This window comes from Phasianus colchicus, chromosome Z, assembly GCF_987193195.1.
Source record: "Phasianus colchicus chromosome Z, bPhaCol1.hap1.1, whole genome shotgun sequence".
NCBI lineage: Eukaryota > Metazoa > Chordata > Aves > Galliformes > Phasianidae > Phasianus > Phasianus colchicus.
This window is the reverse complement of record NC_143476.1, coordinates 54,105,219-54,133,116: the sequence shown is the minus strand read 5'-3', so window position 1 is coordinate 54,133,116 and position 27,898 is coordinate 54,105,219. Positions and strand designations below refer to the sequence as shown.

At 36.4% G+C, this 27,898-nt stretch overlaps 1 protein-coding gene across 1 annotated transcript in view; it reads right to left on the bottom strand.

The window, feature by feature from the left end:
• The window catches only part of LOC116234656 (guanine nucleotide-binding protein G(q) subunit alpha), a 115,042-nt gene that overhangs the window by 18,292 nt on the left and 68,852 nt on the right, over positions 1-27,898 (bottom strand). The window contains exons 3-5 of the mRNA XM_031602383.2: positions 8,608-8,762; positions 1,238-1,366; positions 104-233 (exon numbers count right to left, since the gene is read on the bottom strand). Of these exons, the coding sequence (XP_031458243.1) occupies positions 104-233; positions 1,238-1,366; positions 8,608-8,762 (414 nt within the window). The remainder of the gene's footprint in view (positions 1-103; positions 234-1,237; positions 1,367-8,607; positions 8,763-27,898) is intronic.

Genomic DNA, 27,898 nt, shown 5'->3' with positions numbered 1-27,898 from the left:
CATGTAGTTGTGTATGACTGCTCGTAGATTGATTTGGAAAACAAATCTGGGACAGGCAGAACTATTTTTTCTTCAAAACTGCTGCTCGGTGCTTATTGCTTACCTCATTGTCTGATTCCACAAGCACTTGATCATATTCACTAAGAGCTACTAGGAACATGATAGATGTGACATTTTCAAAGCAGTGTATCCATTTTCTTCTTTCTGATCGTTGGCCTCCTACATCCACCATTCTGCAAAATTAACAACCACATCAACTCCATGAATACCATAAGAGATAAACACACAACCACATACATAACAAAAAGGAGTTCAGTTGAAAACAGAGTTTGGTTTGTTCCTCTTAATAATCTCTCCACTGAGATTAAAGTTAAATGGAATCCATTATAAATAGCCAAGTAACCATATTTGATTTTTAGTTTGATGTGATTTTTATATTTAAGTCATTGTGGGTCTCAAAATCTTTAGATTTCTGAGATGCAAAAGTCTCATGATACTGAGCCATGATTCTGGAATGTATACCCTGTATATTTAGCAGAAACACGTGCACGGAATAGGTTTGGTGATCTGCCTCTTCCCTTCCAAAATTACAAGTGTCAAAATTTCCACTTCTCAAAGATTATCTATTTAAGAGTACTCACAAAATACAACATGCATTTACTGAAGCTGTTAATAGCCAACAGCAAAACTCAAATTTGCTGGCAGTGTATTCCCACTTCATTCCATGTCATAGTGTAGCTCAACCCTTAAGATGTCTAACTTGCAATTGCAAATGCATGATTACTTTTAAGCAACAGTACTTGCACTCAAATGGGCTTACTTTCTCTTTAGGAGAGTGATTTCTTGCTAATCATCAGCTACACAGGAGGTAATTTTGCATCCCATAATTAACATTAATTAGATACATTATTATATTTTTAGATTATTACTCATAACAAAACTTTGATAATTTTTGTTGAAAAGATTAACTGTAGATTTTCTATCAGTAGCGTCTTCAAAAAAAAGACTAACCAAATTGTCTTTCATTTTTTTGATATGTTTAATATCAGCTGCTTAATAATTAACCATAAAAATAAAATAACAAGCTTTACTTTTAAAAGCACAGAATCATTTCTGTAATGCACTTTTTAATCAATATCCTATACGTGGCATAATTAAGGCAAAGGAAAATAAAAAACAAAACCAAAAAAAACCAACAACAAAAACAAAGTAAATGAGTGCTAAACTTTTTTTCTACCTGAAAATGACGCTTTGTAAGTCAAAGGGATATTCAATGATTCCTGTTGTTGGAACTCGAACTCTAAGCACGTCTTGCTGAGTTGGCAGATAGGTGGAATCTGCTATGCGATCCAGGTCATTAAGATAGCTATAAACAGGGAGGAACAAAAGGAATGCAAGACAGTGACACCATAATTTGACTGAGGAAAAGAGAAGGGAAGATTTGGGAGTAGAAGTCAGCTGCTAGATAGGAAGAAGTGCAACAAAAAAGGAGCATTATTGGCATAAAAAAGGGGACAAAGTATAATGTTATGCTACACTTGTCCTTCCTGTACACTTCCACAGCTTCAAGTAAATTTGACAAAATTATTCCGTCCTTTTAAGATCTGCTTGGCTTTCACATACAAAATCACCAAAGATTCAGATTTTATTACACAGTTCTGGGCAATTTATAGCTAAATAATAATATAAAATATATAAGAAATTGCACAGTTTTAACTGACAAGATAACCTATTCCTTGCTTTTCAGACTTTAGAATCTACACAGACATACAGATAGTACGAAGCTGATATAGTGTATCAGTTCATTAAGTGTATACTTATGTTTACTAGATACAAAATGATTGGAAGATAAACAGCAACATTTGAAGATAAAAAATAATAATAATTACCCAAAAAGGAAAAAATGCACTGACAAATCAAAGAACTCTCCAGAGTTCTCTTGTTTCTGGAAGGCAACAGTAATCCCACGGTGGGACCTCTAGCATCTGAAATTTCCGCAATCACACTGAAGCCTCTAATCAAGTTAAGAAGTCTGAATAACATACATGGAACACCTCCCAGATAGTCAACAACTAATCCAAAACTGCAATAAAACTGCTTGTAAAGCGGTTCATTAATTACAACACTAAACTCTTCTGCTTAATGGTGTTTTTCAATCACAAAGCAGCAATGTACTGGAGGTACAGCAGCTCTCCTAAGAGAGAAGCTTCAAAAAAGAAATACCGGTGTGTGATGTGATGGCCTGTTTGGGTATAGGAGCTGACTATTTCAGGAATTGAGTGCACCAGGCAACAGGGATTCTCCCATCACAGACATCTGGGAGAAAGACTGCTGCAGCGAATGAAGTTCTTGGCATCTGGTTACTCAGAAGCACAAGAATGATCTAGAGCTAGCCACTGATACAATGAATTAATCTAACATGCCTGATTCTGTGCCCTTCTCTAGTGAAGGGCAGCAATTGATGAAGTATCACAAAACTCCTAGTGTTCTTTTCCTCATGGTTACTACTGAGGTGCTCTTCAAAAACAAAACAAAACAAAAACCAACAACAACAACAAAAATCCCACACTATTTCTAGATGCTCTGAATGATCCGTTATTAAATAGAGGAAGCAAGTCATCCTGAACAGAAATTTTGTTTCTGAATGACAGAAACAAAGCAGTTTGAGTTCTGACTTACAGCAAAAGTACTGAAGAACTGATCAGTTAGGTCAGGGAGAGAAACAAAAACATTAACAAATTTTCCTCACCATGATTTTATTCATGAAAGATTAATCTGAAAAAAAAAAAAATTGAATCTGAGAACGTTACTTGTATTTAGAAAGATGTATTGAACCATGCATCTCATATTATTTATCATATTCATAAGCTGTAACTCCAAAAATATTTTCTCAGAATACTAATTAGTTTCTGCCAATTAAAAAGGTTGGAGAACCTGAGTATTTCATCTGCCCTTAGATGCTTTAACCAAAAAGCACTCCATCTACTTGCTGGGGGGGAAAAATGTACAGGAAATCCATAACCACCAGAATAGGAAACTGATGGAGGTCTTGAAACGCTGCCTGTGTTCTTTCAACCTTCCACATCCACAATATTGGTTTTGTTACTATTTTTTGAAGGCTCCTGGGAAGCACTGTGAATCACTACATGCTACGGTTATATTTCTGATAGCAGAAACTGGTAGCTGTTCCATTTATACAGTTACCTTGTTGCACTACTTTGGAAAGCCCCACTTGTGGTCTCCAGCCTCAGCCTGGTAACTATAACTCAGAACCATGACTGCAGCAGGGATATTGCTGTAACATACATCAGTAACATACATCAGGCTGATTCTAGACTGGCAGTAATTTAAAGGGATAATATTAAATAAACAAATCTCATTTGAGTTTCTTGAAGCTATTCAAAGTGCACATGACCATTTTTATTTTTTTTCCTAACACTGTTGTCATTAAGTTTCACAAGCATTAATTTATCCTTTAAAAATACATTAAAAAAACAGTCAAGAATTTTTTTAAAGATTTTTCCCTTAAGCTTTGTTGGTTTTTTTTTTCTTTTTTGTAGCTTTCTTTTTCTTTTCTTTCTTTCTTTCTTTCTTTCTTTTTTTTGACATTCTGCTGAAGAATTACTTCAGTTGGAATTCAAATATTAATGAAGCTTGTGTAGGCTTGCTCTGAGGCAAAGGAATAGATTTATCCTTCTTCCATGGACAAAAAAAGACATCTTCTCTTTTCCAAGCACAACATTGCAGTAGGAGGCGTGGGGTGGTGGTTTGATTTTTCTGAATAACTTGCTGGACTGATTTCATTGTTTCAAAACGCTGAGACAAAACACAGGCATATAAAGTGCACTCTTAAAAAAAAAAAAAAAGAAAAGAAAAGAAAAAGAAAAAAAAGACAACCGAAATACCATTGTTATTAAAAAATATACTACCAGCACACCGAATTTTCATATATCATTACATGAATACTGGGAACAACTATTCCTGCAAAATTGAAAATTTATCATTGCAATTATTTAATTTATTATGGTTTAGTTAGCCACAATAAAGACCTATGTTTTTGAGTCCTGTTCATAACAAGAGGGGTGCAAATTTAAAGCTGTGGCTTAAAGGAATTCTTTGATTAACATGGGAATGGCATAACTGTGTGCCTATGCTTTAAGCATCTTCAAGCTTATTAAACAATTAAAGAAAACACCAACCAGCAATTTTAAATAAGAACATCAAAGCATGTTGGTGAATGCTATCTACATATCATACAGATCTACACCATCTACAGCTGTGCAGGCTCAGGCTCCACTCCAGCTGCATCTCTGCCCTGAAGACACTGACCTCACCTAGTTGCCAGATTTTTCACTTACACAATGTCTCTGTACACATTTCTCTCAAAATTATTTGAACAGTGAAAAAATACTATTAAAACTGTACAAATTAAGCTAGTTTATTTTACAGGGATGTAGAAAGTCCATAACCTCCAGCAGGAAGCCAGGGTGAAGTTACTTCCTCCAGTGGCTTATCTATAGCCAAGACAGAACTTGTTAAGCCAGAGTTATGAGAAATATCTTAAGAGTGTCTGAATTGAGATAGGTGATGAATGAAGAAAAATAAGGATTTTATTCAATTTTTTTCCACATCTGTTTATTAGAAGCCTGATTCAATGTGGCTTTGAAGCACTTACCTAATGCTATCCTAAGAAAAGTAATGACGAACACCCACAGGCAAACAAATCCTGCACACTTAAAAAAAAATAATCTACGTAAAAAAAAAAAAGTGCACAAGGTATTTTAGAAAAATGTAAGAAGTAGTTTTTAAAAAGTCCTTAAAAGTTTTACTGCATGTATGTATACACAAACTCTGTGATCAGCCTTTCCATTACACTCTTCAGCATATGCTAGAAATTAATGCACCTGCGTTCTTGAATCATAAAACCTGTCATAATTAAGAATTTTCACCAAAAAAGTGCAGACAGCATTTGCTAAAGGGGGATGTTTCCTTAGTTTATTAAATTCAAACTTTAAAATACTGATAATGAGATGGATACTGGAAATAGCCGAGCAAATGCCTTGTGACCTAGTTCAAAAGCAGGTAACTGGTGTTATGAACTGAGAACTCACTTCTGTGGTGAACAGCAACTGCACAGAAGTCTGAACTGCATGGCACTCCAAACTGATTTTTGCCACCTGCTAAGAAATGTCCTACTTTCATGACAAAATGTTGTAGTTATAGGGCCTCTCACCCAAACAGCACTTCTTCTGGCAAGCATTACTGAAACAAACAAACAAAACCTGCATAAAATTACTTTAAAAATAAGATGTCAAATCACATAGATCTGACTACATTTATAGTGAAGACCTAGTTTTAAAAGTTAATTATACCTGTAATTAGTTTTATAAAAATGAATTTTAGTGTCTGCTGAGGTAATTTTCCAGGAGGTTGCTATAGCAACAGGCACAAGGTGCATTACCAAGGTAATCTGTGTGTAATGAGTGGCTGACAGTAGCTCTCTCTTGACGTCAAGAAAAACTGCTACAGCCTCGTAGCACACTGGTGATCTGCACACTGCCCTGAAACAAAGGAAACCTTTTGTTTCCTAGTCAGCACTGAGAGAGAAGTAATTATTTTTAATGTATTTTACATAGCCTATGACAAGGTCCAAATCCACAGCCAGTTTCCAAGAAAGCCAGGCCATGAAGGTGCTGATGATAAGACTTAACGATAAGTGTTTCAAATGTACCTTTTGTGTGTATTACAAAATAAACAGATAGATCAGGATAAGTCAGAAGTAGACTGACTTGCTCTGTATTTACTACATGCCCTTCTCATACAGAAAATGGGCAAAGAAGTGTGACTTCTAACTTTATTATGTATACCAGAGAAGTTTCAACCAATAACCTTTTCCGAGAAGTACAGGCCTCTTTCACCATAATCCAGTTCAACATCTACCACTTTGGAGAGCTGTACCACATATTGAAAACTGACCATTAAAACCTACTTAATTTATTTTCAGTGAATGGAGTCCTGAAACATCTTCAACATGAAGGGCAAACAAACACTTCAAACAAGCACCTTACTCCAGTCATTCTCCAGCCTGAGATTTTTTTGCAGGTACAACATGATAGTGAAGAATTTTCTCAAAAATAAATCCATAAGGTGAATTCTTCTATCTCTAAACAAAATTTAGTGCGTAGCCTAATTAATCAAGGGAAAGCATTAAGGGACTGGAGAAAAAAGGTAGGAAGAGTTACAGTCCTCATCTATCTGTAACTGCCGTTTTTATTTCCAAGGCTAAACATAAGATTGCTCTACTCATCAGTACTGCCTGATAACTCTTGTCAAACTCAACAGGCAAAACTGGTGGGATCAAGATGCTCATCAGCAACATTAGCACACTTATAATCACTCTACTTAAAAGGAATTTGTCTGCAATACCTAAACAAACAAGATGAACAAGAAATTCATGGAGAAAACAGTGCATCTGGAACATTCTGCTGAGAAGGGATGTGACAGAAGCAACTTCCAAAAAAATCTCTAAAGCCAACCAGACGCGTTGAAATAGAAGTAATTGTTAACAGTGGTAAAAGGGTTAATCTACAGCTAGTAAAGATGATTTGTTACAACTCAGTCAGCAGTGAGACATTTTCCTTGATCTATATAAGAAAATGAGAGTACTAGGCAAGAGGAAAGGGGCAAACCCACAGAACAAACAAAATGGATATTGCTTTATGAAAATGATGTTAGGAGATTTCAGTATAACTGCAGCTAAAAAGGCAAGGCTTACCAAGAAGAATTCATATGCAAACATTTTCCATGGTTTTAACCATAAGCAAGATAGATGTCACATGGCTGACTTTTTCCAGGTATGACAGTTAACAGTAAACATTAACAACTTTTAAACCCTAAAGCTCCTGGCTTCAATGAAAAAATTTATATTCCATGAGGAAAAGAAATGTGACTCAAGTCACCTGACTAAGGTATATGGAGAGTTATATCACTACACAATAACAAAGAAATGAAAACTGTATTGCTCAAGGCAACAAACACAGAAATAAAAACTTCAAGGATTCTCTATATGAATGAATAATAAAGTAGAGCGTTACATATCTGGCACAGATAACCAAATGAGGGTATTAAATACTGGCACAGATAACACATTGAGGAATTTGGGAGAAGTTATATTTATTTTTCTGGAATGTTATAAAACACAGCTAGGAAAGAGTTGCTAAACAGTCATTCTCTGATATCCTTATATGGCAAACTAGAAAAGCCTGCTTCCTTAACCTTGGTTAAGATATTGTCACCCAATACAGCACACACAGAAAGATCTCAGTTCATAGAACGATTGCTTAAGGTTACCTTCACTGTAGTGCTGGTTTACATAGAGTGAGCACTACCTCTGAAGCCATAAGGGGAAGTGGTTTAGCGATAAATAAATGAGTAAGTCATGAAGTAATGTATATGGGAAGTTAATAATCTATTTATCTAATGTGCTCTTGACTTTACCGCAAGTAAGTCCAGAAATTACTTTTAAAACCTACAAGAACATCCAACTTTTGGAGCATTCAATGGTAAAAAAAACAGAATATATTTGCGTTTCAAATCAACTGCCAAGGCTCAGAAAACCTTCTCTTACATCTTATCCTTCTCTCTTCTCATAATGCACACGATGCATTCTTCCATGGTACTAGCAGTGGGTATAAAACCAATAAAAATGACAGAACAGGTCAAAGGATAACAGAAAGTACAGAAAAGTACAAGATATATTAGAACCAGAAACATTACTCAGAAACAGTAACAGTGGTACAAAACATAAAGGAAGAGATTGAGAAAGACAACATATAATAACTCTGGGGAAAAACTACAAAGAGAACAGATTGAAAATACAATTACTGCAAAAACAGAGAAAACTTATGAGGAGAGAATCACGCAAGGGATGAATGAACAATATAAGATATATCAGTGCATATGCTTAGATCATATACAAGAGGACAACAAATCATTTCCTTCAAACAACATGTCAGAAGGAACTACTCTCTCACCAAGTCAATGAGCACTGGGTGCTTACTTCTGTTTTACTGTCTTGTGAGTCCCAATTGTTAATTTTAAGCATCTTGTTTTGCTGCTTTGTGATACAGGGACTTAAATAGCAAATTCTATTTGGGTATTCTATTGCTAAACGCATTTGCTGTATTTTTTGTTTCTGTTAACTTATTTTACTGGACTTCACTATTTGAAGAAATTCTTCTTGCAAGCATAAATAAATTAAAGGATCTTATAAGGACTCATATATAATGCCTGAAAGTACTTTTGCCCAGCTTGCATTTTCAAATGTATCTTATAGGAACACAGGAAAACAAGGGCTTTCTACTTAGAATCTCTCACTTAGAATTTTATTTTGGAGTTTGAATGGTACCTGAATTTTATTCTGGGAATACATACACATTTAGTAATAAACTAGAAGCAATCCACAACTTAAAAGCAGCTCTCAAATTACATTTGGTAAGTGTACTTTTGTGCTGTGTATGTGTACAAGTAGCTAAAAAGCTAAAAAGTGAAAATTATTTTGCAAGAGACAAAGTGAGATATAGCTGTTTGTAGCCATTGCATACTTACTATTTAGTTGAATCTGATAGCTGATACTCTCTTCGTCGGTCATAACATTCCTGAATTCCAGGATCATTCCATAAGCTTCTTATTGCATCTACATATGGGTTCTCAAAAGTTGACACCTTCTCTACATCAACTTCCCGCACTAACTGTGCATGAGCCTAATTGAAACAAAGAAATAAAGTTGAGATAATAGTGATCTCACCAATGTGTATACAGAATTTGAGAAGTAAAGTACTATGAGGAAGGTTGTGAAGATAAAGGTGACCACCAGTAGAAGGAGTTCAAAAAAGAAAGAACAGAGAAATCATTATTTATTTTGTTCGTTTAATTGGAAAGTTTGTAGATCTCGATATTTTGTTCTTTTTATGTTACCAGACTCTGTCAAACAGAGTACCTACCACCTACTCTACTAGCTCAATAACTCATTAGCAGCTGAATATAGGATTATTGAATAACATGAAGAAAAAAAAAAGGTGAAAATGCAAAATATTCAAAGAGGAATATTTTACCAAAGCCTGTATTCATGTGAATGAACTTAGTGGTGGTGCAGGAAGGATCATAAATAAGAATTATGAATAAATTATACATGAGTAATGATAAAGTATGTTTGAACCAAGACAAACAGCAGTAGGTATAAAACTGAGATTGAAGATGAATTAACAAATGTGTGTTTTTATTTCAGACTATGTTTATTCCAAATTACTATTATTTAGGTGAAATATATAAGGTGTTTGAAACAAAAAACTTAATTAAGCTAATTCTAAATAAAATTTTCAATGTTGATTTTTCAGGTACAGTTTTAGGGCATATAAAATACCTGCTTTTAAAATGATAACCAGTTAGCCAACTTGACTGATTCAACCCAAGAGATCAGACAGGAAGGAAGGAATTTGTCTTTCATGGAAATTCACTGTAAAAAGTTCTTCACGCTACCATAAGCATAACAAAACTTACTATTAAGTAAAGCAAAGCAAGATTCTTAGAAAAGCTCTCAAGTTTCAGTTTGTATTATAAACTACGGTCATACTATATTACAAAGATTTTTGAAAAGTAGCCTCTAAAATTGAAAACTGCCAGTAGGAAATAGCCTCTAATAAAAACATCACACTCCTAAACACTGTTAAATTTTACTCAAGCACTATGGAGACAAAGAAGAACAATTCTTAACTTGTACAGGAAGAATTAAGCACATAATTATTGTGAAACTTGATTTATTTATTTATTTATTTAACTTTCTTGTATTTTATCAAGCTCAGTTGCCTATTCTGTACTCTTTGGCCTTTGGATGCTTCCAGAAGAATGATGTCCCAAATACTTACTCACTGATTGACAAACTAATAGAACAGTATATTCTGATATTGATTCTTTTTCTATATACTTGAGCTCTGAAATTATAGCCAACTGCTATCAAAATGCTAACAGAGGTGAAAGATTGACTAACTATTTAACTATTGCACTGAAGTTTGAAAAGTTCTCATAACTGATGTATTAGCCCAAAAGGGTACTCAAGTACTCAACACCGGTAGCAGAGAAAATCATAAATAATTACTTTATTCAGTTATCAACCTAGACTTACACTGCAGTTGTCCAAGACATTGCACTGTTTCATTTATCAGTTCTGTGTGTTCTGCCGTTCAACTAATATGACTTGGGACCACAGTTAAATCTTATGAAATAAGCTACACTATATGCCAGTAAGTAATATCCATCAGAAAATGAATTCAGCTTTTAAAATGATAAATACTCCCCGAGTGAACACTGCTTCTGCTTCCTTGGAGTAGACTCATGAGAGCTTGTATTCTACTGTTCTATAGCTCTCCACAACAGTGCTATTTCTTTTTAAAAAGTAGAATCACAGAATATCCTAAGTTGGAAGGGATCCAGAGATCACTCAGTCCAGCTCCTGGCTCCAAAGAGTACCACCTAAAAATCAGACCATAAGTCTGAGAGCATTGTCCAGACAGGTAATGTCCCTTCATATCAATTTCAAGTCTTTACTAAGCCTCAGCTGTGACTTCTTGTTCCCAGAAGTGCTATGTTCTCCTGTAGATAATGTTTTTCACTTTGGGGATCTTTGTCATTCACTATCTTTTGCTAGCTTCTATACAGATCATTCTTACAGTAAGCAAAAGCCTGCATACCACCCTCATAAAAAAGCGCACAAAGGTGACACACTGTTTCACACCTGCTATGACAACACTGTGTCTAGAAATGCGTTGCCCACAGAGTTCATTCTTCATCGGCCTGAACAGATGCAAGTCAGAATGTACCAAACACAGACTATGCAGCCTGGCAGGGCAGTCCAGCCAACACTGGCAATGTGCTCCATGGTCTGCAAACTGGAATGGGGCCTGGCATTACCATGTTACAAGGCTGTCTTCTCTGGCCTAAATTGGTAACTCAAACCTTCAGTGTAGTCAGAGTCATGATGCAGCACTCAGAGCAGACAATTTGTTTGGCTCCAGGAAATCCAGAAGCATCAGGGATCGCCTCTTTCCTACCCCAGAGTGCACATCTCTCTACAACTGAGATTTGTGTCTTGAACTTATTCTTTGGTAAGGAATTCTTATGTTGTCACTCCATGGATAGTCATTTTGACACCAGCTCACAGTAGTAACATAATCACCAGTAATGATGCAATCCAAGAACACCTTCAGCCTTCTCTTGATTCTGCAGGTCCTGACAAATTTGTGTATGATGTTTTTTTGGTTTCTGTGTGAGCATTTGTTGGACTCAGCTTGTGCAAACTTTGAGAAATTCCAACATTGCCACCATTATTTCCAATACATTGCTGCCATTACAGCTCCATACACAATTCCCTGCTTGCAATCCACTGACTTGTGAAGATCAGCTCATTGAGATGCTCTTCATTTTGTGGTGTGACAGATATGCGTAGCTGGAACATAGCTTGTCTTTCATGTTGTTGTTGCCACTGCTAAAACCCACCACCCATTACCCCACTGCACTCACATCCACTGTTTGGTCTCCATAAATTTTCCCCAAGTGCTGATGAATGTCAGTGGGTGCCATTTTTTCCTCATCAAGGAATTCAATTACACACCTTTGCTTCATATGCTCTTCCAAAACAGATGCCATTTTGTCAGACTGACCCTCTGCTGCCATCTGTCACACAGCAACAAAACATAACAGAATATTGGTGGGAAGGTTCAACCTCTACTCCCATATCACTAAAATATCTATCTCTGTTGTCATGGGCCAACATAATAAAATAGGAGGCATTACTTTCAGACCAGTACTCGTAATTCCTGGTGCTAGAGGAAGGCATCTAAATATATCACTTAGCTTTGCTTTTCTCTTATTTGTTCTAGCAAAGCACTGAATTATAGAATGGCTTGGGTTGGAAGGACCTTTAAGATCACAGAATCGTAGGGGTTGGAAGGGACCTCCAGAGATCATCGAGTCCAACCCCCATCATCTAGTTCCAAGTCCCCTGCTATAGGCAGGGACACTCCCACGTGACCAGGTAACTCAAAGCCCTATCCGGCCTGGTCCTGAACACCTTCAGGGTGGGGGAATCCACATTCTCTCTGGGCAACATGTTCCAGTGTCTCATCACCCTCACAGTAAAATATTACTTCTTAATATCTAGTCTAAAACTACCTTATTTGAGTTTAAAGCCACTTCCTCCTGTCCTTTCACTACAACCCTTATAAGAAGTCCCTCCCCAGCTTTCTTGTATGCCCTCCTTCAGGTACAGGAAGGCTGAGAAAAGTCAAAAGTAATCCTACTGAACCCTTGTGAGGTAGAGAAGTATGAATTTAATGCAGAAGAAGAATCAACCATGACGTGGGGTGTTAATATCATTATTTAATGGCTTTAGTTTCCTTCCACTAAGATCAGCAGCTAATTACAAATATTATTTTTTATTTTAGTACACAAATTACTTGCAAGAAAATATATCTAAGGACTAATCAACACCACAAGCAACCCCATCTCGATCCACCTCAGTTCCCCAGGTGTTCCTGTCCCCACATAATAGATTTGAGGATCCAGAACTTTAGGGAGAGCTGTGTGAGGATACAGTTGGAAGTCCACCTGTGAGGGCCTCTAGAGTGAGGCGGTTGACTCCTCATCTTGAGACTGCTTCCATCAAGAAGGAAAAGAAGGTGAATGCCATATGCATCTCCCTTCTTAGAGAAATGGAGGTCCCTATATGTTGGCCTGACTCTACTCGTAGTGGAGTGTGCTGTCTCCATGGGGCCTGGGTCAGGGATATTTCTAGGAACTTCCTAAACTTCCTAGTCTAATTTACACCTCTGATTATTATTCCTTTTTGATAGTTCAGGCTGGCAGTGATGAAGGTGCTGAGAGAAGCCCTAGGATTTAACAAAAGGACTTCAGAGGACTGGGGTGGTTAGTGGACAGACTGGACGTACAGGTCATATTTTCCTCTATGCCTCCAGTGGCAGAATATGATACAAAGAGGTGCATGAAAACTCATCTCTCATAAATACGTGGCTGAGAGGCTGGAGCAATCACAAGAATTTTTTTTTTTTTTTTTTTTTTACCATAGGCCAGTTTACTCGTGCCTGGCTTGATTTCTGCAGATGGGTCTTGCCTGTGTCAAAAGAAGAAAAAGTCTAGGACGTTTCCAGAGTGTACAGACACAGCTCGCTGGGAGCTGTCTTAGGCAGAGACTACTAAGTGGTAGAATTCTCTATTCTTGGTGAAGTCAACAAATTGCTACCCTGGACATCTGAAGGATGGACTTCGAACTGTTCAGGCCACTGAACCCCTTGGGTTTCAGTCCTGAAAGGTAAAGGGGTCCAGGAAAGCTGGTCAGTCCTCAGGAAGGAAGTCTTAAAGGAGCAAGCTATCCCCATTCACCACAAGATGAACCAATGAGGAAGATGACCAGCATGGATGAAAAGGGAACTTCTCCTGAAGCTCCAAGAGAATAAGAATATATCGCTTGTAGATGAAGGGATGGGCAACTTGGGGACAGTACAAAGAAGTTGTTAGGATGTGCAGGGAGAAAATTAGAAAGGCAAAAGCCCAGCTTGAACTTAACTTGGCTGCTGGGGTAAAAGAGAACAAAATCTTCTTCACAAACATATTAACAGTGAGATGAGGGCTAGGGAGAATCTTCACCCTTTACTATGAAGTGGTGGGGAATGCCACTGTGGAGGATAAAGAGAAGGCTGAGGTTCTCAATGCCTTTTTTATGTCTGCCCACAAAAGTCAGACCAGTTATCCTCCTGATCTGGGAGTCTCTGATGGGGAGAAGAATAAACGCTCCATAATGCAGTTGGAAACAATTAAGAGAGCTTCTACTCCACCTGGACTGCCAGAAATCCATGGGGCTGCTGAGGGAGCTGAAAAAGGTGACTGCTGCTTTCCACCATCTATCAGTGTTCTTGGCCAACCAGAGAGGTCCCAGGTGATTGGAGGCTTGCCAACCTGATTCCCACCTACAAGAAGGATCTGGAGAATTACAGGCCTGCCAGCCTGTAGTTCCTCTTCTTGAGGAAGATCACATGGCATGTAAAGGACAACAAGATTAGGCCCAACCAGCATGGGTTCACGCAAGGCAGCTACTTCTTGATCAACCTCATCTCCTTCTATGACCAGATGATTCACCTAGTGGATGAGGGAAAGGCTGTGGATGTAGTCTACCTAGACGTCAGCAAAGCTTTTGACACTGTCTCCCACAGTATTCTAACAGTGACTGCAACCAGTGTTTTAGTAAGCTTGGAAAAAGGTTCAGTTTTTTTATATTCCTTTTTATATAATTCCTGTAATTTTTTCAGAGTACCACTCCAATCTGTGAGTAACTTACGTAACAAAGGATCAGCAGAAATGCAGTCCATTTCAAAGAAATTGCTCTGGAAATTCTACATCCACAAGAGAAAGCAGTACACTTGAGATGCAGCAGGCAAGGTTGTTTTTTATTGATAGTTTCTGAGAACTAATTGATAGTTTCTGAGAACTAATTGGTATTAAGATGCTCATTTAAAGAATTATCTCACATAGGAAAGACCATCTTAATACATGTTTTCTGTTTTGTAGAAGGATTCCATAAACCCATTAGAAAAAGCCTGTGGCTGTAAGTGTTTGGCAGTCAGTAACTAAGGGATAAATCATAGAGAAGTTAGGTTTGAATGCTAAAGTTTACACTGATTGCATAATTGAGTGCAATGGCTTGAGACCAGATCCAAGAAGTCTAGGAGCTGAATCAAAGTTGTTACAAAGCTACCATCATGATCCCATCTTTGCCAAACAAAACAACTATTGATAATGCAGCTTAAAAGCAGAAATGATTACCAGTTTAACAGGAATTATGAGTTATGACTCATGAACCTGATGACTTGTCATCTACAAGTGTGGCTAATACAAATACCCCCTCTTGCCTTACAGGATTGTATAGCAAGGCATGCTGTACTGGAGATTATCCTGTAAACCTTTAGATATTTCACAGAGGTATATCATTCAATAAGAATAATACCACTATTCTATTCCACTCTCTTGAAAACTAAATGGCTGTGGGACATGTTCCTTACCATACCAGAAAACAGGAATGATAATCATTCCCCGGTAGGAAAGTGTACTTATATAGCGTTAACAAAAACAATTCAGCAGAGGACTGTGAAGAGAACACTGTTTCCTTTGCGCAACTCTGGAGCACAGAACTGGGCTAAACAGGGAAAAGGTTTCATGATGTGCTAATACTAAAGAACTGTATGTAAATTAGTACAGTGTGCTATGAAGTGCTCTGCTCTAAAAGGCTTAGTACATCCTTAACCATCCTTCAATTATTGAAAAAGATTAATAGGGTATCAAACTACCTAAGTAAGAATTTGTATCTTTTCATGTTTCACATTCTGATCTTAGAAAATTAAAAATAGCATTAGCTTATTGAAAAAGAATTCCCTGGACACTAAACAGAATCTGAAAAATTCAGTTTGGATCAGGAAAATGTTTCTGTTGCTGGTCATTTTCTGTAAAAAGCTTAAGATAATGTATCCTGACTCACTATAAAAAAACAGAATTTAAATAAAATATCTTATGAGTTAAGTTTGCAAAATAAATCCATTCAAAATGGATCATTAAGCTCTAGGTGTAATAATTTTAAATATTAAAACACTGCAATGATTTAATATTTAAATATTAATATTTTAAGTATTAATTTATTTATTTTTATTATATTTCTATATAGTTATTATATTTATGTTATATATTTATATTTATTATATTTATTTACATTATATTAATATTTTAAAGAAAGTCATATGCATACATATGAGGCTTATTTATTTGTTTTTACTAAGACTTAGGCCTTCGGAAGAAGCACAATAAATTAGAACTTCACTTGTACACTGCCATCAGAGCTCTGATTTTTCTTCATTTTTTAATTTACTTTAGATAAGCTGCATCAGAGTTGGAAGACAAACATTCCACTGCTATAGGGCTTCAAACAGAAAATTTGAGTGAGATTTTATCTAGACTTGTATCACAATTTCTATGTACACAGTATTGCTAAGCCTTTGGAAACTTTCTTTTAAAAGCTGTATTATTGTTACAAACTTTGAAAAAAATGTTTCACAGAGCTTTACATCCTTCTACAAGATTCTCTTGGAAGTGTCTGAGAGAGATACTATCCTACTAGTCTCTCCTAACACTTCTGATCCTCTCTCTATAAACAAAAGCCTTAATAAGCAACAAAACCATTTTTTTTTTCTGATGTCATTATGCTGAAGAGTAAAACGCTGTGTTACTCCCTGGAAACTAGATTATCCTGTGTGAATAACTTTATCAGAAATACAGTGAGTTAGAAAATTAAGTATACAGACTCAAAGAATCACCAACGTCATCCAGTCCAACTCCCCCCTTATCAACAGCATTTCCCACTAAACCATGTTCCTCAGAACAACATCTAAACATTTTTTGAACGCCTCCTGTGTCAGTGACTCCATCACCTTTCTGGACAGCTCATTCCAGAGCATGACCACTCTTTTGGGGAAATTTTTCCTAACATCCAGCCTGAACCACCCCTAGCACAATCTAAGGCTATTTCCTTCTATGTTGTTTTCCTTTATGAAAAATGAGATGCTCTCCAATAAGGTAGAATGTATTCTTTATTTAGGGAAAGGAAAGGCACTGGAGGATACAACTACAGAAGCATGCTGCACTGTGTAAAAGTAACAATGTCTAAAGAGCCCAAAGCTCAAACACATAGACTACTGCTAATGCAAATGACATTATGGGACAACAAAAGGGCATAATCATTTTTCTACTTACTGTCCAGCTCTCATATTCCATGTATAAACATCTGGTTACCTGGCTTTCACTGTTAAGCTTTGTCTAGCAAATAAAACCAACACAAATTTATCGATAACACAGGTGTATTCCTTTTTCAAAGTGTAAGTGAAATCTGAAATTGGTGAAATGAAACTCATTAGGACCTGAGATTAATTTACAGAGAGCCATTTCACCACAAATAAGCATAACACTGGCACACAAGCAGAAGTCTAGTCCATAACAACATGTAATATCAAATTAGTGCCACTATACTAGAACACACAGTATGATTGACCTAACACATTCTAGCAATCCAGGAATCTCTCTGCCTAAATGGGATAACTTGTAAACTAGACTTTGTAATCACCTACTACCCCAGCTGAAATTTTTATACATTTGACCTGAAACTGCACAGCTAACCACTGTTTTTCTGATACATGAATTGAAAATTCATCTTCTTGTGTGAGGATTCCAGAAAAACAAACTGCTTTATGCCCTGAATAAAACCCCTAGTGACTTATAATTACCTTCAGAAACCTCTTTACGGATCAGTCAACTGCCATTTTATTCCATTAATTCAGCAAGTTTATGATTTTTATTTTGAAGAAAAAAAGAGTAGCAAGTAAAACGCATGCCATATTAGTGAAGAGTATCCCCTACTTTCTTATAGCCCTTATTTACATACTGAAGGGTGCTATCAGGTGTTGCCAGTGCCTTCTCTTCTCCAGGTTGGATAGTCCCAGCTCTTTCAGCCTTACTCATAGGGGTGGCATTCCATCCCTTGCATTATTTGTGTAGTCCTCCTCTGGATGTGCTCCAACAGATCTTCCCCCTCAACCACAATTGTAGTTTACACAAATTATCCAGATTTCTGCTCTATGTAAAGATAGCACTATCAACAACTGTTTTCAATAACACCTAATAATGCACATACAGTCATGTTTTCAGAACAATATTCCATGGTATAGGCTTTATCTTTTTGAAGAATAATTTTGAGTTCTGTACATCCATATCATGCATTAACTGCACAAATATTTATGATAAAAACATGTTAGCAAATATACATTTTTTTCTTGAACTAGCTAAACCAGTTCATATATACACAACATTAATGGGAACTAATGGATTGCTTTTTAGTGTTACAGCAGCTAACATTTCAGGTAAGTGTTAGTAAAACTACTGCATAAAGCTTACATGAGTAAATAAGATGACAGAGGAACAAGGCAGTTACACTTGAAGCTAAAAAACTCAAATAACATGTTCCATTATATTTAGCTATATATTTATATTGGTATAAACTGGGGGAGGCGTAGAATTGCTTTCAGGAACATTGAACAGGGATCAGCACCAATCCCAGAGTCAGGGATGTATCTTCTGGTCCACCAAAGCTTGTTAACACGCACAGTTCAACAACATGCATCTGACATGCTATTAATCACAGATGAAACAGCAGTTGAAGAATTGGACCACGTGTTAACAAACAAACTGCTCACTCATAGCCCTTCCTGAGGAGCATCTCCTATATACTTTGTCCACAGATAAAAATATTAATGAATACAAAAATCATGAAAGACAAGTTGATAAATTCAACTGCCAGTCTCTCTAACATGACTTCATAAGAATCTACGATAAATAACTGCAATTTTTAACTAATGCTTTCCTATGAGAGCTTGAAAGTAGTCTTCATGACCTTCTACATGCTTTTGAAGAATGGTGGTCAATAATAATACCACAAGAAATATCAACGTTTTCTGCAGTAATGGTTTTCCATATGATGTAGCAGGATCTATAGTAGAATAAGAACATGCTAAAATTTTTCTTTCAATTTTCAAGAAAAATAACTGGCTGTATTTCACAACCCCGTAATAATTCACTACCTTTATCAAACACTGCAATGCAAGAGTAAGCACATAAAAAAATAACAGTGCTGACCTATGTGAACTCTACTTAAGAAGTGTACACATGCACAGAACTATTGTTTCAGTCTCACTCCTGTGCAAAGCCCGAATGAACCCTGTACAACACAGAGTCTTAAGGATCAGAAGAATAACAACTTTGCTTGACTTCACAGATCTGGGTAGCTAGAAGTGAAAGAAGTAATAGAGGTTAACGGTTATTTGTTTCAGACAATTTAGAAATTCATTGATCTCCTTCAATTGTTTACATGAAGGAACTGCATAAGTTCCACTATCTGATATTTAGGGGAAAAGTAGGTTCTTTTTATTTTATTTTATTATTTTTTTTTTTTAAGTCAAGTCCTCATCCTTGTGTTTCAACCCAGAAGAGTAACACATTGAAGTATTTGTATTAAAATTAATCTACAGAATTACATTGTATCAGTTTTCAGTTTCACACATGTAATCTCTAATTTTTTATAAAGTACCACTGCAAAGAAAAACAGATCATACTATTTTTTATTTTTAAAGAAAAGACTGCCCTCTGCTGACTAATACATAACAAAGAACACAATAATTTCAAAAGCATTTCTAGAAGTATCAGAAGACTGTGAGGGTTCCTTTTAAAATAATGACCAACTCCAGCAGAAATGTTCCTCTGCAAAAAGTTTGTTGTAGAACGCAACTACGCGTTCTTCAACCAGGAAGATTGTCCTTCTAAACAACTGTCTAATTTCTTGGACACAAAATTTTTAAAAATGAGTTTCAGTCTTACTCTGGGCATGCAAAGCTACATTATACTGGGCATGCAAAGCACAACTTACTTCTTTTGGAGGCTTTCATTAACCTCTTGATATCTACAGTAATGAACTGGCAAAACTACGGAAAGGGGCAACATTTCATCTCAAATGAAAAGCTGTTGTTTTGAATAGGGTCACACAAGAATGAATTTTGCCCCAAGCTGTTAAAGATAGCAACCCAGCATCATTTTCTCAAGAGAAACCACAGACATATAACCTTGTGATGAGTAACTATTTGAAACATGCCATCAGGGAGAATAAAATGGGAAGAGAAAAAAAAAAAAAAAAAAAAGAGGTTTTGTGCCATGTGTGACCTAAAAAAGTGACAGCTTCTTTATAAAGTAGCTATAATCTTTTTGTTCCTAGAAACATACCATATTTCTACTGGCTCTAATCAGATGCCAGGAAGAGTTTATTTAAAGAAGGACAGCAAAGCACTCCTGACTCTTCTTTCAAGGCAAAATATCAGTCTCCTGAAACACAGTGCCAACTTCAACCATTAGGAAGGATGACAAAAAGCCGATAAAAACACAACACTCCATCAGACAAATCACAGAAATGAATTTTGTACAAACAAAAGCTCAAAAAGCTTTTATTATTATTATTATCTGGTGTGTATAAAATCAACACACCCTGAATTAACATAATTAATATGTATCTCAAAATGATTAATTCTGTTTACTATCTAATCAGTATTTACAGAGCAAGGTCACAACAGTTCTTTCAGCAGTCATTTGGGACAGCTTATATCTGCCAAAGCATAAATGGATTCTCTTCCCAATATGTTGGCCAAAAACAGAACACGATCCTTATAACTGTACAACTAATCGTTAAATTTGAGGAAACAGGTTTTTTTGGTCTATAATTGGCTTGGTTTTTAGTAACCTAAATGGCTTATGGAAGCCCATATTTTCAGTTAAATATATGTAAAGGAAAGCAAAACCTAGGGTTTTTTTCTACAATTTTGATGAAATTGTACCTGGAAGAGGCTTTTGGGAACTGAGTAAGAAGGGCAGCAAAGAGGCAACACAGTCTACTGGGAAAACTGTGTGTTGTTTTTATTAGTGCAGAAAGGTTTCTATACTCAGTCACCTAATTCTGCTGTGCTCTGGAGTGACAAAGTCAAAAGTCACACACTGACATAACACATCAAATCTCCTGGAGACAAAAAGTTCTGTGTAGCCACAAATGCTTCAGATGTAACACCTTTGTAATTCTTTCAGAAATGTCTAGAGCAGATCCCCAGGAAATCTTCAAGACAAATGTACTTAGTTAATTAGCAAAGCTATTGGTATTGGCAGATAGGTTGTTTGTGCTACATCTTGCTACTCAGGAAAAAAAAAAAATAGGGTACATTCAAGGGCATTATCTACTGTATTCACATGTCCTATCAGACATAGACAACTACTTAAGAAATTAGCGCACAGTTACCCCACACAATTACTTTTGAACTGGAATTGCACTATTAATGCAAATTACTATAGTAAAACTGAACTAGACAGTTAACAGAACTGGTCTGCAATTAGTCTGTAAAACTGAAGATAGCATTAATTTCCCTTAAGAAACAAGAAAGAACGATGTTGAAAAAGTCAGCAAAGCACTAGCACTCTGATCCAGTACCAGCCAAACCTTATTATCATAATTTCTATTTCCCTCAGTGCTCATGAATCTCCTTCTAAATACAAAAAAAGTCTGTAGTGCCTTTTTTTGGACAAAGTAACTATATGCTTTAATTCAGGCCTAAAATTAATCACAAATCCTTCTAACAGTGAATAATATTTATCTTCATTCAATAATTATACTACTTCACTTTCATGAAATTGAACTCATTAAAAAAAAAAACAAAAACACGGTGTCAGAAACACTGCAACACGTTTGTAGGCAGGCAAGGATATGATTTTCAAGCTAAACAGAGAACAGCTTTTTTTTTTTTTTTTAGAAGTTGATCTTATAGTTTCTGCAAAAAACACAGCAACTTCACAGTCACTCTAATAAATGATGTCTGCTCTAATGACTGGATGTTTTGTTGGTCAGCACCTGGCAGTCCCTCTATTTAGGTATGCTACCACTGCCGTTCTTAAACATCCTCTGGAATCAAACAAACAGACCATGAATCACAGAATCAGAGAATACCTAGAGGTGGAAGAGATGCAAAATGATCACCAAATCCAAACCCTGGCATGACACAGGACCACAAAAAAATCAAGCCCTATGTATGGGAGTACTGTCCAAACGCTCCTTGAACTTCAACAGCTGGGTCCGTGCCTACTGCCCTGGTCAGGCTGTTCCATGCCCACCACCCTTGGTGCAGAACCTGTCCCTAACCCCCAGCTGCCCTCCCCTGACACAGCTCCATGCCGTTCCCTCGGGCCTGTCGCTGTCACACAGAGCAGAGCTCAGCGCTGCCCCTCCGCTCCCTGTGAGGAGCTGCAGCCGCCATCAGGCCTCCCCTCAGCCTGCCCTGCTTTGGGCTGGACAGACCCAGGGACCTCAGCCACTCCTTGTACATCTTTGGATCCATGGTGAAGGGTCATCTTCATCATCTTTGCAGCTCTCTAAAAGCTTTATGTTGCTATACTGTGGCACCAAGTGCTGCACCCAGTGCTGTAGGTGAGACCGCACAGAGCAGAGCAGAGCAGAGCAGACTGCCCTTCCTCTCACCCGCTGGCAGTGCTGGGCCTGCTGCACCCCAAATACAGGCACACTGCTGGCTCATGTTCAACTTACTAACAACAAAAGATCCTTTTCTGTTGGGCTGCTCTCCACTCTCTTGTCCCCACTCCATACATATACTCTGAGACATCCAATTCCAGGTGCAGACTTTGTGGCACTTGCTGTTGATAAACTTCATGCAGATGTTGGTTGCCCAGCCCCCTAATTTGTAAGATCTCTCTGCTGGACCTCTCTACCCTTGAGGGAGCAAACAGTTCCTCCTAAGTTATCATCATCTGCAAACTTAATTAGTACGCAATTTGAGTACAGCATCCAGAGCATTTAAGAAAACTCTGAAGAGAACTGGCCCTAAAATGGAGCCCTGGGAACCCCACTAGTAACTGGTTGCCAGCATCATGTCAACCCACTAAAGAACAACCTGTCAGCCAATTGTCTATCCATCATATTATGTACTTCTCTAGCTATATGCTGGACATTCTGTCCAGAAGAATACTGTGAGAAATAGTATTTAGAATTTTGCTGAAATCCTTGTACTAACTTCCTCAGTCAATTAAGAGAGAATTACTGCAGGACAAGAGGACAAAACACCCTTCTCTTCCTTAATCAGCATGAGCACAGTTCCTGCTTGGAAATGTTATTAGAATTTTATGATCAAAACACAATCATAATTTGATTCAGGAAAGAGCATACTAATGTATGTACTAATGTAACTTTTTACTTGTCAGAAATATTCTCAATTACTATTTCTGTCAAGCTGTCACAACTGTTCTTAACCAAAATTCACAGGCAGTGGACTTGAAGTAGCTTCACTTCATTGCTGTAACTCTGGTGAATTATCTTTAAGCTTATAACAAAGTAACAAAAATCTCTTAGAAAGGTAAGCAATTCATGGCACAGTTCAAAGAAAACTAAATTCTCTCTCATTTTTGGCATGGGAAAAATCCATAATTTCACAAAGCTGTTTGGCCTGCATCTTCTTCCTTTCAATAATTTCCTTTTATAGAACTAACCACTGTAACTGTCAATCTGCTGTGTATTGCACTGTTTTAAATTTAAGAACTTTCTTTTTAAGCTAAAATCTCATTTAGAAAATAGAAAATCAAATTCTGCTTTCCAAGAACTAACCAGTTCTTTTTCTTCCCATCGACACAAATTACAGTTCCTTTTTTAAAACTCTGCTTTTCACAATACTGAAAAATCTTCCTCAGTCAGAGGTTCTGTGATGGAGAAAGAGAAATTCAAAAATCCCAGTAATGAACCCAGTAATTCAGGAGAAGTATTAAATTCAAAGTAAATTTTCATTAGCAACATTTACTTTTCAGATACTGTTAATCACAGAGTAGTAAAATTACTCAATTTCAAATGGGAAAAACTAAGAAACCAGTTTGAGGTCAGAAAGTCTTACACTCTTTGCAGAACACCCTCTTTTCAATTTAAGCAGCAAAAAGCCAGAAATGTTTGCACTGTTTGCTGCTGAGAGCTAGCAGTGACTCAAGAATAATGAAGGAGAAAAAAAAATACAAAAAGAACAAAACAATCTGTATAAGAACAAAAGGCTCTGCCTAAGCGCACTACTGTGGCTGCTCCCATGCAAAAGCAGTTTCAGACTTCTGCACAGGGTCACACAGTTTCAACTTCAAAATTTAGGTTATGTGAATGCCATTTAGAAGACTTATTAAAACATGGGCTTTTGAGAAGGAAACATAAGTGTTATTCTTCTTCAGAAATCATATTCTGATTCCATTAGCAGAAGACTTGTCAAACTCTTTCATACAATTAAGGTAAGCATGTATTTATGGTTGGGCTCTCAATGCTATTAAGAGATTTCATTCTCTCATATAACATTATTTTAATGGGAAACAAAAATTTTGTCTGTAAGTCAGATATGATACATCATATGCCAGCCACTATACTCCTGTAACTGTAAGCAAAATCTTCAATCCAGAAAAAAAAGAAGTGCTTTATTGTTAAGAACCTCAAAACACACTCCACCTTCTTCACCTCTACAATGGATAGGACTAATGGTAATGATTTGGGTGTAGTACTGATATTTCCACATCAAGAAAGAAGAAAAAGGAGAGAAGGAATGAATAACAAAACAACTCCCTCACTTTCCAAGTGTTTAGCAACCTCAATTTCTTTCTACTGAAATCCAAATCAAAATAGCTCCTACAATCTGTACTAAATGAACAATGCAAAAGTTAGTAATTCTATGTGAATCAGATAAATTACAGAGATTCCATAAGGGTATTAAATCTGGAAGTTGTGTTCTTCTCCTTACTTTGTCCTGTTACGAAACCATATTGGAAAGCTAACTGCTGGACATGTTTGACAAACGATGGTAAGTAGTTCAAAAGGCTGTGTTGCCTAATTCATAAACTGGAAAATGCCCAGCAATCCTCTAAGGATTATTGTGAATTCAGAGTTTTTTTTAATTTACATAAAATCTACTTTCATTAATACAAATACATGTATTTTGTTGCTTGTATCACAAAAAATATGATGGAGAAAGAGATGGGAAAGGAAATTACATCTTTGAAAGATGCTGTGGGCACTGTTGTCTCCTACTGTCCTGAGAGAATAATTGTAAAAGGAGAGCTGCATGCTTGAAGCAAGGGAATTATCAAAAACATTCCTAAGCCAGTATTTTAGAAGTACATTAGAGCTGATGTGGCTATCCTAGTCATCTTACTATTATCCATAGACTCAAAGGGTAAATAAAGAATAAAAAAAATAACTGAAAAACATAGCTCTAGTATAGTGGCTGCTTTCATGTATAACACTTTACAGAAAAGTAAGTCCACTTCTAGGACTACATGTTCAAAAGATGTACCAATAGCACCATCATCAACACAGAAACTGAAGCACTGAGCCTTAAGGCTGATAAGGGTTCCTATTTCCCCAAAGAACTGAAGAAAGATGTTTTAAGTTGCCCTTTTCTCTTTATCTAGCGGCTTTGCCTGTATAAATGCTGGTTCTTCCTTCCAACATGAGTGAATAAAGATGTTAGAAAAGCAACAAGCAGAAAAAAACAGTCTGGGAGAAAGCAAATTACTCATCCAAGTGTCACAGTGGCAGCTTGCCACGAACTTGTGAGTGGTATACCAGAATGGCATCAAACAACATAGAAGACATCTGCCCAGCATAATCTGCTTAGCAATGGAAGAGATGCTTAAAGGTTTCTCCACAACAAGAAGATATGAATGCCTAAACACTCTGCACTTATGTATTAAATTGTGAATTGCTTTTGCTGAATACTGAATTTGACTACCTTTGGCAATCACTGAAGTATGTCATGAGTCAGGCCTCAAATGAAAAGCTGCAACTGAAAAACTTGGTAAGTCTAGAACTGCAGGAAAGAAACCAGAAAGCAGTCTGATATATGAAAAGCTGACTTATGAATGAGAGAAAATCTCTTTTTCTCATTCTTGCTTTCATTGTCTTCAGATTGATGCTCTAAGCAGTTTTCCTTCATACTGGGGAAAAGAAAGGCTGAAACTAACACTGATACAAAAACATCACTGTTACAGTTTCCATCTTAAAACTCTAACTGCACCCCTTAAATCTTCTTAAATCTTAACTTTTTGTATTTAACAAACAGGTTTACTTAGATTTAAATAAAAAATACAAAGCTGCTTGCCAAAAAAAAGTTTCATTCAGCTGATCCTCAAGACATAAACATATCAATTTGGTTACATAGTCACACATTAAAGTCATACCCAAAAATACGACTAAGAGAGAAGGAAACAACACAATATGACTTGAAAGTATTTCAGAAAGTTTTAAAATACATTGTAGGAATGTGCTTTACTAAAAGGTAATTCAGATTACATACATTCTAACCATTCTCTACATGTTAGATGCGCTACACTGAGTAAAAACTCAACCTCTATGTTCGAACTACAGTATTACAGACTGTTCTGCATATTTAAAGCACATGGGTCATTTCGGGTTCATACAGATCTTAATTTTTCATTTTCAGGAGTCACACATCACAAAACCATATTTCCCAGACCATATTTATCTGAATGAGACTTGCTGGGTTTTTTTGGTGCAATCTTTATCATCAGCAAGGTCAATATGATAGTAGTGACATTGGAAGAGAAAACATGAGTTCAGGAAGTTGTAAAAATAGAGGAAGAGAATGGACATAAAGAGAAGGAGAAAAGCATGAGTTAACAGAAAAAAATGCCAAGTAGAGCACATATGCCTCACTGCTTTAAATGGTGTAATTGGAAATACTTCAAAACTCCTAATGCAAGTACAAACCTGGAACTATATTAGAAAACAGCAAATACTGAACACAATGGACTATGTCATGTATCAAAATGTGCACTACACGACTTTCAAAAGGCCACAACAAAATAAGCTCCAGTGACTTGAAGTAGGTCTTAAAATAAATTGTACTTACTGAATCATGAGAAACATGCACGTTTTTAGTCTAAAAAGTAAGATTAGGAAAAAAATGAAAGAGGAAAAAGAGCAAAACAAAAACATTCCAGACAAAAAATGTTTTCCTTGGTATCATGCAATATTGGTGAAACGACATTCTACTTCTAAGTAGAATCTATAATCTCACAATTTTGATTAACATAAAGAAATCATGTCTTCCTTCTAAACATCTGAACTAATGCTGTTAGAATAGATCAACTTGTCTATATCACAGTTAACACTGAGATTAGTATCTAAGCTATCATTACTACTACTAAGCAAAAAGAAGAGCTAGCCACAAAAAATTATCAAGAAAACACATATGATTGTGTTAATGTAATGATGGGCTGCTGGAGAATGACAGCCTTTTAGCTACTTTGGAGCCAGACAAAAATTTGTGAAGGTTAGTAGAATTATTAAATAGACAAAACCAAACTCAAAAGCTGCAGAGGAAACAAACAATAAAAAACACACACACACACAAAAAAAAACCAAACAACCAAACAAAAAAACAAAGAACAAAAAACAAACCACGAACCCATTCATGTATATTTCAACACTGAATCTTTATTATCAGTATTGTTTGTATTTTTCACCCATACCATGCTACCATTATTTCTGTCCTCATGACAACCTTCTGTTAGCTGCTGCTACTTTCTTTATTGTTATCTCTCATTAAGCACTTTATACTTATCCAGATAGTTTTAACTTTTTTATTTGCTGGAGGCCTTGTGCATGAGTTGATAAATTTGACAACTCCCTTCACAAAGACTTGGCTTGTTGCTGCACTGCAAGTCCAAGCTATTTCACCTTCTATTGAAACACAGTCCAAGAGTCAGACATGTAAGTCTTGATTTCCCTTCGAGACATTAAAGTCTTCTGAGTTCTTTCAGAAAGCCTGGAAGACATCTAGCAGCTAGATTTTCTGCTTATCACATTATTCTGTTATTCTGTTTATCACATTAATTAAAAAAAAAAAAAAAAAAAAAAAAAAGGACGATGAAAGAAAAAAAACAACAAAAAAAACCAACAAAGCTTATTTGGAGCAACTACTGTCTTTTCTCGGCATAAAAAACAAAGATCCAAACTGAGATCATTCCTTGGCAATACAAGAGATTTTACTGACTCACAAGCTTTACTGGATTTTAAACCTGCATGCAGTTATTATATAGTTCTTGAGGAACAGGGCTAGAAATAAGTGCTTTGAGCTTCCCTGTGGCATACTGTCCATAGTGT